Raw genomic sequence first — 17,031 nt, 5'->3', positions numbered from 1 at the left:
GTGACATGTAAAAAAAAACCCGGTAACATTTGGCGATTAAACTGTTGACAGTCAATTTCGACGAAACAGATAATCAGTATAATATACCCTATATATTCTCACATAAACATCGACAGATAAAGACGCTGGAATGCGAAAATATTAAGCGGGTAAAGGGAAATAACTGTATAAAGAAAATTATCTTCCGGGTCACCTGTCCATCAAGGTTCATGGTTCATGTATAAACAAAAAGATACAATGCAGCTTCAGGTAATAGTTGTTGAGTTTAGGGGAAACCACAGGTAGACATTCTCATCATGAAAATCTGAAATATTACACTAAGGTATCGATCAGGCCTGTCAATATTATAAAACAACAGTTTATGATAGACACCAGTCAGATCACATATGTCCTTGACCTGAGTGCCCCGTTTCCATAGAGGTCGGATTTAAATTTCAGGATATGGTCTGTATCTGAATTAATATTTTACATGATAGGTCAACAATAATTTGTTTGTTATTGGTCATGAAGAGTATGGACAGAGACATATATATATGCCTCTGGTATGGGTTATGACATTTCATATGACCTTGACCTTCATGTTCATACTCTATTGGATATGTATATGTTTTAAGATTAGAAATTTATGTGCCTCATATACATAATAATGTTGAAAATATTTTGTATGCTATAGTTGTCATGTTGGTTGTGGAATGTCATAATGACCTTTTCTGACATTGGACTCAGACTTCTTTTAAACTGAGTTTTACTGTGTGCATTGCTGTGTGTTTGTTTATTTTACATTGGCAAGAGGTATAGGGGGAGGGTTGAGATCTCACAAAACATGTTTAACCCCCAAAGCATTTTTGCGCCTGTCCCAAGTCAGGAGCCTCTGGCCTTTGTTAATCTTGTATGTTTTTTAATCTTAGTTCAGTTATATGTTTCGGAGTTTTGTGTGACATCCATTTGCACTGAACTAGTACAGGGGCCAGCTGAAGCCCTCCTCTGGGTGCAGGATTTTCTCGCTGAGTTGAGGACGCATTGGTGGCCTTGGGCTGTTTTCTGCTCTTTGGTCAGGTTGTTGTCTCTTTGACACATTCCCCATTTCCATTCTCAATTTTATTAACCTTAAATTAATCTTCTTGCTCTAACTGATCTTTGATTTTAGATAAGATTTTATAAGCCTCAGATAGAAAATAGTTTGAACATACATGTACTTTGTATGTGAATTCATCACATTTAGATGAACAAATACATTTGAGAGATTTCATTTGGCCATTGACCTGGCATCAGTTTATAATTCATTGATTCTAATGTTGCAACATGAGAAACACTTGTGTGGTTCTAATCGTGTTCTAGTATATTTTGAGTGCATTCAATTTGTTTTTTGTTTTATGCAGTTTTCTTAAATAAATCATTTATGGTTGTATAATTTTTACAAGGAATTACTTACATTAATTCATAGATTTTGTTTCATAATGTTTAGTTTGATTAAAAAATTATAGACTCACAAACATCTTTTTTAACATAAATAATATTTTTTACAAAAAGAAAAATTGAAAACTTCAAGATAAAGTGTATTAATGCATGAAACTTTATTTACTTACTATATATATATATATAAGATAATATAATTAGCATAAAATTATAATTATTTATCTTGTTTTTCAATTGTTTGTTTTTGTTTCACTGAATAACAATCTTGGTTTCCTTGTCTGATGACTAACGTACTAGATTATTGTTGGCATGTGGTGTTATTCTCATCACTCATAGGTCACTATCACTGTGTTTACCTACAAACTAGACTTACAAAATCATAAGAAGTTCTAGCTAAATGGAAATTAAATTCATAGCAACATTTTATTATATAATTTTTGTACTTACAGAGAATATAGATGGAAATTATGCAAACAGGAAACGAAAAACCATGAGTAGTGCTGTAAGTACTATAGTACAAAATTAGAAAAAATGATATAAGAAATTAATTAAAAATACATACTCCTATAGACAGATAGATTGTAATCCTTCTTCCTTAAAGATGAGAAGAATAAGATATTTTTGAAACTTAATAGAATTGTCTAAAGATCAATGTTTGAATATATATACTCTCTTGTTATAGTTGTAAATTATGATAATGATACATTATGATTTTATTGAAATTAATGTTTGTGTAATATTTTCTTTTTCTCTCTCACTTATTTACACAATTTTTTATCAAAAAAACTGTAATATGCCTATCTTTGAATTTTACTGCCTTTGTTGTAATACACACTAGATTATATATGTACTCCAGGGGCTGATCCAGCCATTTTTAAAAGTGGGGTTCCCAACCCAGGATAAAGGGGGGTTTCAACTATATGTCCCCAATCAAATGCATTGATCGTAAAAAAAAAAAAACAACCCAGAACCCCCCCCCCCCCCTTCTGGATCCGCCACTGTACTCATACTTACTGTTACATGTATGTCATTCTAACAATGTAGAATAAAGATATTTTTCCATTTATGTTTAAAAGTTTCAAATATTGTACGTTGTATATTGAAAGAAGAAAAGTTTTCTGTTAGCTCTCTTATTAAATAAAAATAAAATTGTTTACACCATGATTCCATAAAATGTAACTGGATAATGCATTTATCGTGTTTTACCATGAAATTGTTTGTGTTAGAACAGCTGTCTTCAGAATTAAACTTAAACTTTAATCGTAAGTGAGAAAACAAAATTGTCTCATATTGCCTAAGTCTTTTTAAATTACTTATATTGCTTAATTTAATTATATTGCTGAATAAACTATCTATAAAATTATTATTCTAGATGACATTTAACATCAGTACTAGCTGGGATGGTCAGCCAATAGACCATGACCCAGTCATAATATCATTAGATCGAGACAGATGTAACAATGTGATAATGTCTGTTGATGCTCCTTTCTTTAATGATCCAGCCAACCCTGGTGGTACTCCTGGTCAACCATTTCCTGGACTATGGGATTATGAAGGTAAGTCATAAATATCCAGTAATTTCGTACCATAACCATTTTGTACCAATGCCATTTCGTACCCAAAATGACAATTTTGTACCATGAATTTGCCATTTCTTTCCATGAACATAAACCATTTTGTAGCATATGGGAAAAAAAATTTACCATTTCGTACTATATGGAAAATGTGCTTTACCATTTCGTACCATATGGAAAAAATGCTTTACATTTTCGTTCTATATTGGAAAAAATGCTATATCATTAAGTACCATATGAAAATCTAACTTTACCATATCTTGGTACTTTTTTTATTTTGAGTTGAGTCCATGTCCACTTTCAATTTAGTGCAATTTGTTATTGTTCTTTCTATTGTTATTGTATGTATATATGTACACAAATAAATAATGAAATAAATGTAATGAATCTGTTTGTATTTTTTTTTTTTGAATTGATATTCATGAAATAATGAATAAAAGAACATGTGAAGTATACACCATTTAGACAGTATTTGCATTCAATCAATCCTATGACAAAAAACAGGGTATTGAAAGTTTTAACTAAATTCAGGTTCTTTTCTAATCTCCAATCAAGAAATTTTCTGTACGCACATTCTATCAAATGGTAGGCAATTAAACATAGTAAGACTTACCTTCAGTACTGAATTATGAATACATATAAAAATAGCATACAATGGTACAAAATAGTAAACATTATAATCTTCCAAATGGTACGAAATGGTATACATTATAAAGTTCCATATGGTACGAAATGGTCATGGTACGAAATGGTTATAGTACGAAAGGTTTTTTGTTATGGTACGAAATGACTATGATTCATGTACTTTACCACTTCAAACACCACTCTATGTGCTATGAGTAATAATTCAGTAATTTAAAATGATGTATTATCCAAATTTATAAAGTTAGCCAATATTTGCTCATATTTTTACCTGCATCGCCGAAGGCAAAAGAAGGTATAGTAACCGCTGGACTCAATCCATCCATTTGTCTGTCTGTCCAAAAGACCTTGGGTAGGAATCTATGAAGGGAAATGGTTAAATATTTGGTCTGCAGCTTGATAGTGTTGTGTTGTAGCCAATTTTACATCCACTGTGGAGACACTTCTTTGCCCATCATTTGAAACTCTTTGCACAAGAAAAATTTTCATCAAACTTCTCATATTGAGAAAGATTTTGCTTTAAGTTAAAAATATGAATTGACAATTTTTTACAATTTCGTTGTTTTTTGTGACTTATTGATTTGATGAATTGAATCAAAATATCCTTTCTCTTATTCCAATATTAGTTCTGTTCATATTAAAAGGTCATTGCTTACATATTTTCTTTTTTGTTTAGTTGCAGAGGCATTTTTTCTTAATGATCAGAATGATTACTTGGAAGTTGAACTGAGTCCGTAAGTCTATAAGTTTTTTTTTTATATACAGTGAATGGTAAAGTACATGTAGTGATGATGTAGCAATACAATATTTTAGTACCACTTCTCTTATTTTTGTGCTATTTTCACATTTTATGATTGGTGTGAGAAAATAATTTCTCCTCACTAGTGAAATATCTGTTCTCGGCAGATGATTGGTCGAAATTTAATTATGACGTCAAATTTTCTTGGTTTCTTCTGAAATTTCCTACTATGACATCATGAAAAAAGGCGACCATGCCTGATAACGTTACATATAAAGAACACAACTTTCTTCAAATCTTTGAAAAAGGAAGAGAAACAGATCTCACCACTATAACTTGTGTATTACAATATTTCTGCACTCTCAACAGTTAAATTTTAATTATTTAAAAAGCTCAGCAAGCCTCGTGCTTTAAACATTAAAATTCAACTGTCTTGAGTGGAGAAATATCGTAACAGACTTGTTGCAGTGGTTGAATCTATATTTACTACATGGTCTCACATTTACCAAAAATATCTTTAACTAAAAAAAATTCCCTTATTTTTTGCCATATTGGAATGTATAAAGCTACCTTTTATGGTTATATGGACCAATACACTCAGGTTATAATACTCAGGAAGACTAATAATCTTTATGGCTTATTGAAAGTCATTTGTTAATTGTCATACAATTTTTCAATGTGTGTACATCATGAGTCTATTTGAATGAATATGTTTAGGATCAAATGGAATTGATAGTTAAGATATATATATATATAACGGATTACAAATATGTCGAGTTTTGTGATTGGATAACAACACAGAGATGTCAGTATATATTCAGGAAACTGCTGGGGTATATACGACGTTTTTTATCCCCAATTTAAACATCAAAGACATCATCATAACACCTGTTACTATGTGACGTAGTCAAAAGCTATATAGAACACTTAATAATGTCAGAGGCTCACAGAGGGAAAATAATGATGTACATCCGTCAAAAATACATTTTTAATACAAAATCACGCAATTTACACTTCAAATACTTAAATTTAATGTTTTAAAGTGTTATTATAAATTATTACATACACGATAAAATATTTTTCACAGCAAATTACAAAATCCTTCACGTATGCGGAACATATCAGGTTGGGTTTTTCAATATATGTGTTGTAAAAAACAAAGCCACACACACATTCAAACACAAAACATGAAATCTAACAACTTTATTTTGATTGAAAACATTTTCTTAACGGAAAAAAAATTGTGAAGATAAAAAAGGTGCATTTAAATGGATTATGAAACAATAGACATGTAATTAATATAATACATGCTGCATTGTGAATTTTTAACAAATGCTTTCACTGGAAAAAACATAAAGACAGGGGTAATCCGTAATATATGTGTAATTCAGGTCTCAGACAGGGTAAATACTGTGACATTCCCGGCTTAGGGCTTATATCCCCTTCGCCTTCGGCTCAGGGGATATAAACTCTAAGCCATGAATGTCACAGTATATACCCTGTCTGAGACCTGAATAATATATAATATATATATTTGAGAAGAATTATATTATATATCTTTTAAAGGCATGGACAACATCTCCTTCTGTTGCTGCATGGCGTTAGGAATAGTTTTAAAGTAAGTGTAAAGGGGATGATACCACAAGAAGTTCAAGAATAATTCAGTCCTCTGGTCATGAAAGTACCAAAAGATATAATGTAACATGTTACTTTAAACTGATTTCTTAATTTGTTTAAAGTTTATATGTTATTCAGTATGGTGATCCCTTATATGAGGGCATGGACGCGGTAAACAAAATAGAGAATAACAGGCCAATATGACAGAAAAATCAGATAAAAATATAAAGAGAAAAATAGGCAAAAAATGAAGAATTGAATAAAATGGGATACTAAAATATAAGAATAGAGAATAATGGAATAATGGGCTTGAAAATCTCAAGAATGCAAAATTTCCAGTCCCTCTTATATATCATTATTTAAAAAAAAAAATTGATGTGACTAAATGGATGTGACAATCATCAATCAACTTATCCATTTGGGCACTTTATTTGCATAAAAAGGGTTATGTTCTTCTCTGTGATTACAAGATTTACAGTTTAATAGAAATGTTATGTTAAGCAGATATCTTAATATTAAGAACATCACTTTTGAAATGGCATTTTTTGTGTCACAAAATGTACGTAGAATAGATCCAATTAAAATTCCCATGTAAGCTTAAAACTCAAAGATAAATGAAAAAAGTGTGGACAGCTATCATATTAAAAGATATTTTTGTGTATTTTTTTAACAACTTGTACTAAATTTGTTGGATCTATACTTCCTTAATTATGTTTGTTCAAAGATACTTAAACATATTTTCCAGCAACAACTTCCACTGACTTACAAACCTACCATTAAAAATGATAGATGGACTGGGGAAGCCACCATACCCAGCAGTTATTTCCCTCCAAAAGTGACTAAATTCAATGCTTATGCAATCCATGGATCAGGGACCAATAGAACATATGAATCACTGTATCCTGTACCAACAGGGAAATATAAAGATCCTGACTTGTAAGTTTTAATAAGATTCTTTTTTCCAGATTACTATCATGCATTTGGTATTGACAGTTATATTACTCAGGTGTAAAATTTTTAAGCCAGTTTAAAAAACCAAATTGTGTAAATTTTTATGTGTTAAGGATCTAAGACACATTCCAGTATGGAAAAATGAACTCATCGTAGATACCAGGATTAAATTTTGTACCCCAGATGCATGTTTTGCTACGAAAGACTCATCAGGGATGCTCAATTAAAAAAGTTTTAAAAAAAGCCAAATAAAGTACGCAGTTGAAGAGCCTTTAGTACACAAAATTCAGAAAGGTTTTGCTAAATACAACTTAGGTAATCTTTCCAGAAATTCTAAGTTTTGTAAACAGTTAATTTATTATTACGACCATATCAATGATAGTTCATGTCAACCCAGAAGTACAGATGTAAAAGAAGATGTGGGGTAAACATCAATTATAACTCAGTGATACTACTATTAAACACATTTGATTTCATTGAATTTGAGTGTAAACATTGTTACATTTATTCACACTATTAATTAACATTTGCACAATTACTTATCTTACAAAAGTCTGACAAAATACACTGCAGCAATCTTCAAAAATAAAATCAAGCAACCACATGTGATATGATAAAGACAAACTATATTCAAAATGTAGTTTAGTTTGGCATGGGTCATTTTGCCTAGCCAATAGGTATGTAATTTAAACTGAAGTCATCCTCATTCAGGTGACAAACAAAGGAGTAACAGAATAAAATACATCAAAATTTAATGTGAGAGTTTTAAGAAATGCTTGGCAAATCTTGTTGTCCCTTCCCATATAATAAAAACATTTATTTACAGTATTTAAAATCACATTTTTAGGTTTTAATGTTATGTTCTAATCATTCATACAAATTCTAAGCTATCTTAATTGTTAGATGATTTCTATTTGTCTTTCAGCCACAAATTGGACTATTTTCAACCAATCAACTTTAAAGGACTGCTACCTGTTAACTGGAGCCCACAGTATACCTCAAATGAATGGAAGGAGTACTACCCAAATGTTAGTCAATAAGCCTGCATACAAGCTTTTAGAAATTTTGTACTTTGATGAATATTAAAATTTTTTGTTTAACTTTACAGTGAAAAATAAAATCAATATTCAACAAATAATATTGAATCCACAGTGAGTCATTCTAGCTATTCTGAATACAGATATTTTCCCCCCTCAGATTCAAATATTGTACATTATATTTTGAAAGAAAGGTTTATGTAAGCTCTCTTATCATCTGAAAATAAAAATATTTACCCGAAGATTTTATTATTTGGAATTGGATAACCTGCATTTTTATATCATTCCTTACCATTAAATAAGGTTAGATTACTGGAAGATTCTCCTGTCTTGACTATTGAAAAGTTTTGCATTAACCAGAGTATAATGGTATATCTACAGTCTTTGGTCAGAAGTGTTTCACCTTTCAGAAATTCCCCTCTGACCTCATATAAAAACATTTCTTAATTTAAATTCCACTAAAGATATTTTTTGTCCAATTTTGAATGATTTTTTTTCATTAAATGCAAAAATGTCTGAAGTTTTTTTGTAATCTTTATAAAAACGTATTTATGATTTATATATTTCAGAAAATTGATGTTTAAAGACAAATATGAATTTCAGCACACACAAAAAAAATGACACTTAATTTTAATATTTGTATACAAATAAAGAATTCTTAGTAGTGACATGACATACAAATATTTCATAATAACCATACAAATTTGTTACATTTATGAGTTTAAAATTGAAAATTTCAGTAAAATGGTATCTCAAATTATTTTTTTTTTAAATTGTATAATAGGAAAATTTCCAATAAGTGGAACACTTTAGACCTAAGACCTAAGACTGTAATGCATAAGGTTGGTAGAAATGAACAAAATTCATCATCATGTTGGAAATGAACAACATTCATCATCAATTTCAATTGTTTTAGTCAAACATTTACAAACAGTCTAAAGTGTTACTGTTAGAACAGCAGAATTGTGCATGAACATGATGATTCAAGTTACCTCAAACTGAAATAGTAAGTGAGGAAAAAATATTGTCTCATATGGCCTTCTTTTTAAATTACTATATATCACTGAATAACTTATTTTTGAAATTATTATTCTAGATGACATATAAAATCAGTACTATCTGGGATGGTCAGTCAATAGACCATGACCCAGTCATAATCTCATTAGAAAAAGATGGACACAATAATGTGATAATGTCTGTTGATGCTCCTTTCTTTAATGATCCAGCCAATCCTGGCGGTACTCCTGGTCAACCATTTTCTGGACTTTGGGATTATGAAGGTAAGTCATGTACTTCATCACTGATAAAACTACTCAAAGTGCAATAAGTTATAATTTTGTAATTTAAAATGATGTATTATTCAAATTTATAAAGTTTACCAACATATGCTTATATTTTTGCCTGTGTTCCTGAATGCAAATGCAGGTCTAGTAACCGTTCAACTCAGTCATTCTGTCTGACTGTGCATCTGTCCAAAAGACTTTGGGTAGGAATTTTGGTCGAAGTTTTCTTGGCTTTAATTAATTGAAATGGTTAAATGTTTGGTCTGCAACTTGATAGTGTTGAGTTGTAGGTAGTAAGCAATATTTTCATCCACTGTGGAGCCACTTTCAGTTTGCCAATAAAATTTTACAACACTCATGCATTGTACAAGAAAAATTTTTGTCAATTTTTTCATATTGAAAGATTAAAAATTAAAGATAAAAAGTATGAATTGACATTTTTTTTTTTAATTCAAATTTCGTTTTGTACATATTTTGTGACTTCTACCATAATATTTTTTATTTTATTAAAAATGAGATTTAAAAAGAATTATGATTTATCTGTTACAAAAAATATTTTACTAGGGATCGATGCAAGGCAAAAACACATATGTTATTGACTTATGTAAAACATATCAAGGCGTACTTAATCTATATTGAATGGTCATTGCTTGAATATTTTCAATTTGTTTAGTTGCAGAAGCATTTTTTCTTAATGATCAGAATGATTACTTGGAAGTTGAACTGAGTCCGTGAGTATGCAACCCCATTTCCATTCTCAATTTTAAATTGATTTTGACTTTATATGAATGTACAGTGTTTGGTTTAGAAGTGGTAATATAGCAATAACCTTTTAAGTGCATAATACATAGTTCAATTTTACAAAAAAAAACATCTCTCTGGTTCAAAACAATCCAATACATTTTGCCATATTGGAACGCATAAGGCTACCTTTTATGGTATATGGGCCAACACACTGTCAGCTCATAATACCTAGGAATACTACAATTATCATGATGTCACATAAAAAGTCAGTTGAAAACTGCAATGTTGTGCACATTATGATTCTATTTGAATGAACATATTTAGAATTCGATGTAATTAATAGTTCATGAAAATGTAGATGGAAAATGTCAATGAATTTGAAGACCACTAATGAAAATAATCTAAACTTTGTCAAAGTTTACATTTTACTGACAAAATAATAAACATGTTTATGTGACAAAAATAGTTTAAACACACATGAAGGGCAACATACATACAGGTGTATTTACAATATTTCAGGTTTTTAAACTGTCCAGAGGCTAAACAAACTGTGAATTATAAAATATCATAGAAACTAACAAAGATCAGCCACCAACATATAATTCTCCAAATAACAAAAAAAAGTCGGACGAAAAAGACCTGAGAGAACCACATACATGGTTCCTGAATTGGGAAAGGCAACTCAACTAATTTATTGAGATATATAAGTGTATATTTGGTCCGAGAACACAGTTATTTCATAGTGCATTTCTTTTAAACAATAAATGAAAATTAAAAAATTCCCACCTGCGCTTTCTCAATTATATTTTTACAGTGTGTTGTACTACTTTTGGGACAAACTATATCAAAATTATAGAAAACTTCATCAGCTCTAACTCAAAATATGGACAATTTTATGTTAAGGGGGTCTTGGAATCTTTTGACAGCTTTCGAAATGCTAATTTTTAACCTTTTTCAGCTGGACCAAATCACTACTTAACTTTAAAATTCATGACCTAAATTTTTTTACAATGTAATTCATCCACCTACTTGCTATTTGAGGCATGAAACATGAAAAAGTAAATTTGGAAGGGGTATAAAAAAAATTGGCAAGTAACACACTGTTCACACTTGGGACTATATTCATGGACAACGAAAATCAAAGGACGATAACTGTGTACCCGGACCTAATAGGATAGATTGATTGATTGATTGTTGGTTGCTTTACGTCCAGTGGCAAATATTTCATGCATGTTCAGGACGAATGATAGGATAGAAAGACTTGACCAATCTTAATAAAACTTAGTATGACCAAAGCTTCAATTATCAACATTTTGGGCTTTAAAAATTCAAGTATTGCAAAAAAATACTTTTTAAATCCCTTAATATATAATATATCATGTATAAAAAGCAATAGGATACTCATTTGATTTATCAGATTTATCACAATTATTCAAAAGTCAAATTTATATGAGCCTGTGCTTAAAAATGGCGGTTTTCCAATGAAGGGGGCCTTACATGAAGATGTAATATTTTCCAGAAATTTTAAATTTGTGAAGTTTTTTGGTTATAAATAATCCTTACATATGTATTTAATGTACATAAAACTTTTAAATGGAAAGAAAAATTACAAATAGCTTATCATATTAGTATAAAATGGTCTTAGGCCAAGTAAGACTGAAAATAATTTAGGGTCAATTTAGGCTGTAGTACATATTTATATTTAAAAATGCATACTGAAGCTATAGGAAATAAAAATTTGTTTCTTTTTTATCATTTCTATACTCAGGTTACATGATACAATAAATCTGAAAACAAAAGGACTCTTGCATTCAACTGTTTTTGCAGATAGTATGGTCTAATACAAAGATTTTTCACTTTTAAGTGAAAAACTTGCATGCAATTTTAGTCTCAACAGGCATATATTTGAACCACTTGCTATCCTACAGAAGAAAAGAATGATATTATGTGAAATGAAACAGGTACACAAGACATTGTAAAGTGCTTTTTATACAAATTTAGTGAAATCTTTATTATGGACTTCAACTTTTATGTACCAAGCTCCTCACATTTAACTTGATCCAAACAGGGCATTAGATGAGGGTCATTTATACAACACATTTTGCACAATTTGTCTGAGATAATCTACTTTTCTGTAGATTCAGAGTTCATTAATGAGTAAAACAACTGGATTAAATCCTAGAAACACAAATATTGACGCTCTATCTCTATGTCTTGAGAACCGTTATGATTTCATACTTTATACTTGACATGTATATTAACCAACACCAGAGGGTGTGTCATAATGTATGTACAACTTCCTAGGTCAAAGGTCAAGGTAAAAAACTTTGGTTTCAGTTGACAACCCCATGTCCTATGGTAAAGATCGTGTCCGCTCTATATCTTGAGAACTATTATGATTTCAAAGTTTATACTTGACATGTATATTAACCAACACCAGAGGGTGTGTCATAATGTATGTACAACTTCCTAGGTCAAAGGTCAAGGTCAAAGACTTAAGTTTCAGATGACAACCCATGTCCTATGGTAAAGATACAAATTTTTTACCACACATTATTCACAGCGGGACCCACAGAGATGGCTCCCATCTCAATGATGTCTAGTTCCTTTAGTTTCATGCTATTTGACAAATTGACACCATTAAATCATTCAGGGAAGTTTCCAAAGTACAGGTTCTTTATTTACTGAGTTCATCTCTTAGACCGATGAACACAGTTATTTCATAGTGCATTTCTTTAACAATAAATGAAAATAAAAAAAATCCCACCTGAGCTTTATCAATTATATTTTTACAGTGTGTTTTACTACTTTTTGGACAAACTATATCAAAATTATAGAAAACGTCATCAGCTCTAACTCAAGATATGGACAATTTTATGTTAAGGGAGTCTTGGAATCTTTTGACATCTTCCGACTATATTCAGGACAACGAAAATCAAATAACTGTGTTCCCGGACCATTTGTTTGCAGTCTAAATTGATTTATTTTGTTTCTTTTAAAGGCATGGACAACATCTGCTATTGTTGCTGCATGGAGTTAGAAAAAGTTTTAAAGTAAGTGTAGAATGCTCAATTTCAGAGGTTAAGTTATGTTTAAAAACCATTTAGTCTGCTGATCATGAAGTACCAAAAGATAGAATAAGTCATGATAAGTTTATCAACATAGGCATATATTTTTACCTGTGTCACCAAACCAAAAATATGACGATTCCTTATATCCTTATTTTAAAAAGTTTTGATGATTTAATGAAAGTGACAGTCTTCAGACAACATGTCCTTTTGGACACTTCATTTGCATAAAAGTATCATTTTTATCTCCCTTGAATGCAAGACTACAGTTTAATTGAAAAGCAATTTATAGCTGATATCCTATCATAAGATTTAGAGTGCTACAGTTGCAATGATAGGCATTTTTTGTGTTACTTATTGGATGTAGAATAGATCTAAGTTTACCCTGTCACTTATGTCCTCAAACAGAAATATGTTAGTTTTCTGCACTTTTTTCATCTTCTGTTAACTTTTAACTGATATTTGGTATGTAATAATACAACAAATTATACTAGATATTGTTTTAGTTGACATATTGTAACAGATTTAAGCATTTCTCTGTAAAATTTTTTTGAAAATTCACTTCATTGTGCTTTTTCTTTGTGTCTTTTTGAATTTGTTTGTGTTATTTGTTATTGGATGTATACTACCTAAATTATGTTTGTTCAAAGATAATTACCATATTTTCCAGCAACAACTCCCACTGACATACACAGCTACCATTAAAAATGATAGATGGACTGGGAAAGCTACTATACCAGGCAGTTATTTCCCTCCAAAAGTCACTAAATTTAATGCTTATGCAATCCATGGATCAGGGACCAATAGAACATACGAATCGCTGTATCCTGTTCCAGCAGGAAAATATACAGATCCTGACTTGTAAGTCTTAATAAAATAACTTTTTATTACTTTTATGCATTTAGTATTGGGAGTTGTGAAAGGTGGATAAAATTTGAAGCCATTTAAAAACTAGACAAAGTGATGCCCCCGCACTCCATTCTGAAGTAACTGTATTATAACAAAGTCAATGTAGGACTTTCTTTGAGATATTATTGTGTCTTGGAGACACAATTGATGCCCCCGCAGATGCAAAGTGTTATTTTAAAATAACTGTAACATTTAATCACTTATACCCCAAAAATGACAAAGTTCAACTATCTCCTAAAAGAGCAAATATTAATAAAAATTAAAACCCTGACCACATGCACACCTTCAATATATGTACAAACAGCCAGCAAAGTGAAAACTTCCTAGTATTCAAACTGTAGGAGAAGTTATCTGGAAATGCCCCTCTTATGCAAGTAAATACTCCAAAAAATGACAAAGTTCAACTATCTCCCAAAAGAGCAAATATTATTAAAAATCAAAACCCTGACCACATACTTCAATATATGTGCAAACAGCCAGCAAAGTGAAAACTTCCTAGGATTCAAACTGTAGGAGGACTTAAGCTGAATAACTATATACCCATAATGGGATGGATGGATGGATGGACGGACAGGGGTAAAACAGTTGCGGGGGCATAAAAATGTATTTTTTTGTAAAGTTAGATGATTTTGGAACATCGATGTAATCTATCACACATAATGATGTTCTAGGTAGAATATATTGAGTTCCATTTTTTTTTAATCAGGAATCAGGATCAAAAACTTATTTTATTATGAAGAAAAACAGATGTGGGATATAATGAACCCAGTAATGTTAGGCAAATTTTATTGGAGGTTAAACGTTGTTGCATTTATTCACAATATTAACAAAACATTTGCTCATTTACTTATTTTACAAAAATTTTACAAAATACACAGGTATAATGTAACAATTTTTTTATGTGACAAGATAAAAAATATATTAAAAACATGGAGTGTCAAACACGGAATTAAGTTTGGCCAATATAATCTAAGTAAGGTCATATTTCCTAGATGGGTAGCTATGCAGTTTGAAAATCTTAAGTGATCATCATTCAGGTAACATATCAATGTGTTACTAAATACCAGAAACTGACCAAGTTCTTGAAGATTCTTAAAGTTTGCTAATCACTTTATTAAAAAGATCACAAAATATATCTGAATTACAGTATTTAATTTTTTTTCTTTTTTAATGTTACGAATAAGGTCTTATAAACTTAAAGATGCTTAATTGTAAGATACTATTTCTTGATATTTTCCTTCCAGCCACAAATTGGATTATTTTCAACCAATCAACTTTATAGGACTGCTACCTGGTAACTGGAGCCCACAGTATACCTCAGAGGAATGGAAGCCGTACTACCCAATTGTTGGATAAATCGTGCAATATAAACATTTACATGTTTTTATGCATATTGGTGTCTTTTTCCTGTATATTAGGAAACATTTGCAATTTCTGTTTTTTCCCCAAATTGGATTTTCAATATTTTTTCATAAATGTCTTTTATCAAATCATTTTGATGTAATTTTTGACAAAGTATTCCTAGAAGCCCTGTCAATCTACAAATTAAGAATGATTTAACTGCCTCAAATATTTCCAGGGACTGGGATACTCTAAATAATTTCTTATTGTTATCAAATTTTATGTTGATTTTCAGCATATTTTTTGCTGTTGATTTTATTTGTTATTCATATTATTATGAAATAGAATAAACTATTATTTAAAAACACACACAGTTTGTTATACTTATGATGGGAAACAAGATTGCCATGTCACAGTGAATTTGATGCTGTAGTTTTGAAACGGTGCATTATACAAGTATAAAAAGATGACTGTAAAATTGAAGCTGCACACATTACTTCTTCATCATAGTTTTGAACCCTTCCATATGAAGCTTTTATGAAATTCTTGCATGCCATTAGGGTCAAATCTAACCAAAAACTTCAACAACTCTTGCAAAAATAAATAAATAAAATGTTTAGTTATGTTTGGTTGACTACAACATAATTTTATTGAATATGAAATCTGATGGACCAAAAAAAAACCAATGTGGCATTCTATAAGAGGCCATGAATAGTCAAAATCTGACAACAACTGAAAAAATTTACAAATTAAAAAAGCAATAAATGGGCACCTACACTTAATAAGTTTGAAAGCTTTTATGCAAATGGTAACATTGAGAAGTATTTACAAGGTGGCATTATGCTATAAAAGGTAAAGTGATAGAAGTTAAATAACTCCTACAACAGATATCAAATCAATAGCCAATTGGTATGTTCAACTATACATGATGATAAACAATCTCATTAAGTATTGAAGCTTTTAATCAATAGTCTAACAGGATTATCGTTCACATGTTGTCATTAAGCTCAAATATGCCTAAAATTGTCAAAGTTATATAACTTCTATAAAAGCTGTCGAATCGAAATAGTGATATTTGTTGGTCAACTACACATGATAACAATGATTGATCAACTACACATGATTACAAACAATCATAGTAACGATGAAAGCTGTTTAATCAGTTTCAGTGTGTCATGCTGCAATATGCAAATATTGTTAAAGTGCCTCAATTCCCACAATCAATGTGGAATAAAAATGATATAGAATTGTTACTATGTTACAATGGGCTAAATGGTCAAAGTCCTTCAACCCCAGATGTAAGTATCAAGCTATAGTGTTGCCAACTACCCATATAAATGACAAAACCTGCATACTAGTACGAAATCTCTAGGAAAAAGGGTCCTGGGGGTACAGTGTTAAAAAAAATGTAAAAAGACCACTGGAAGGAGGGAGGAAGATTAGTTTTGTCATTTGAGTATGCAGGGGGGATAATAAAATAATACAGTATTGTAAACTAATATTTTGATATTTTGCATTTAATTTGTTGCTTTTTGGACCAGGCAAAACGCTGAATTTTCCATCTGTCATAATGTCCATTGTCCATGAACTCTTTCAGGTTAAACGAATTCTTTTTAATCACGCGAATTTCACATCAATTATTAATAAGATAACTCTATTTGGTACATGTATCCTTGAAAGGTCTTCTACTCCTTCTGCATGAACGAATCT

At 30.5% G+C, this 17,031-nt stretch overlaps 1 protein-coding gene across 1 annotated transcript; it reads left to right on the top strand.

The window, feature by feature from the left end:
- Window positions 1–126: 126 nt before the first annotated feature.
- On the top strand, window positions 127–15,688 carry LOC127714777 (uncharacterized). Its single transcript, XM_052220816.1, has 12 exons — window positions 127–249; window positions 1,866–1,918; window positions 2,789–2,972; window positions 4,309–4,366; window positions 5,938–5,989; window positions 6,734–6,924; window positions 7,865–7,967; window positions 9,073–9,256; window positions 9,933–9,990; window positions 13,005–13,056; window positions 13,742–13,932; window positions 15,225–15,688. The coding sequence occupies exons 2-12, from the start codon at window positions 1,907–1,909 to the stop codon at window positions 15,334–15,336; spliced, it is 1,197 nt and encodes a 398-aa protein (XP_052076776.1). The 5' UTR covers window positions 127–249; window positions 1,866–1,906; the 3' UTR covers window positions 15,337–15,688.
- Window positions 15,689–17,031: the final 1,343 nt, after the last annotated feature.

This window comes from Mytilus californianus, unplaced genomic scaffold (genome assembly GCF_021869535.1).
Source record: "Mytilus californianus isolate M0D057914Y unplaced genomic scaffold, xbMytCali1.0.p SCAF_9, whole genome shotgun sequence".
Lineage (NCBI taxonomy): Eukaryota > Metazoa > Mollusca > Bivalvia > Mytilida > Mytilidae > Mytilus > Mytilus californianus.
The sequence above is the reverse complement of the archived record's forward strand: the minus strand, read 5'-3'. Positions and strand labels throughout refer to the sequence as shown.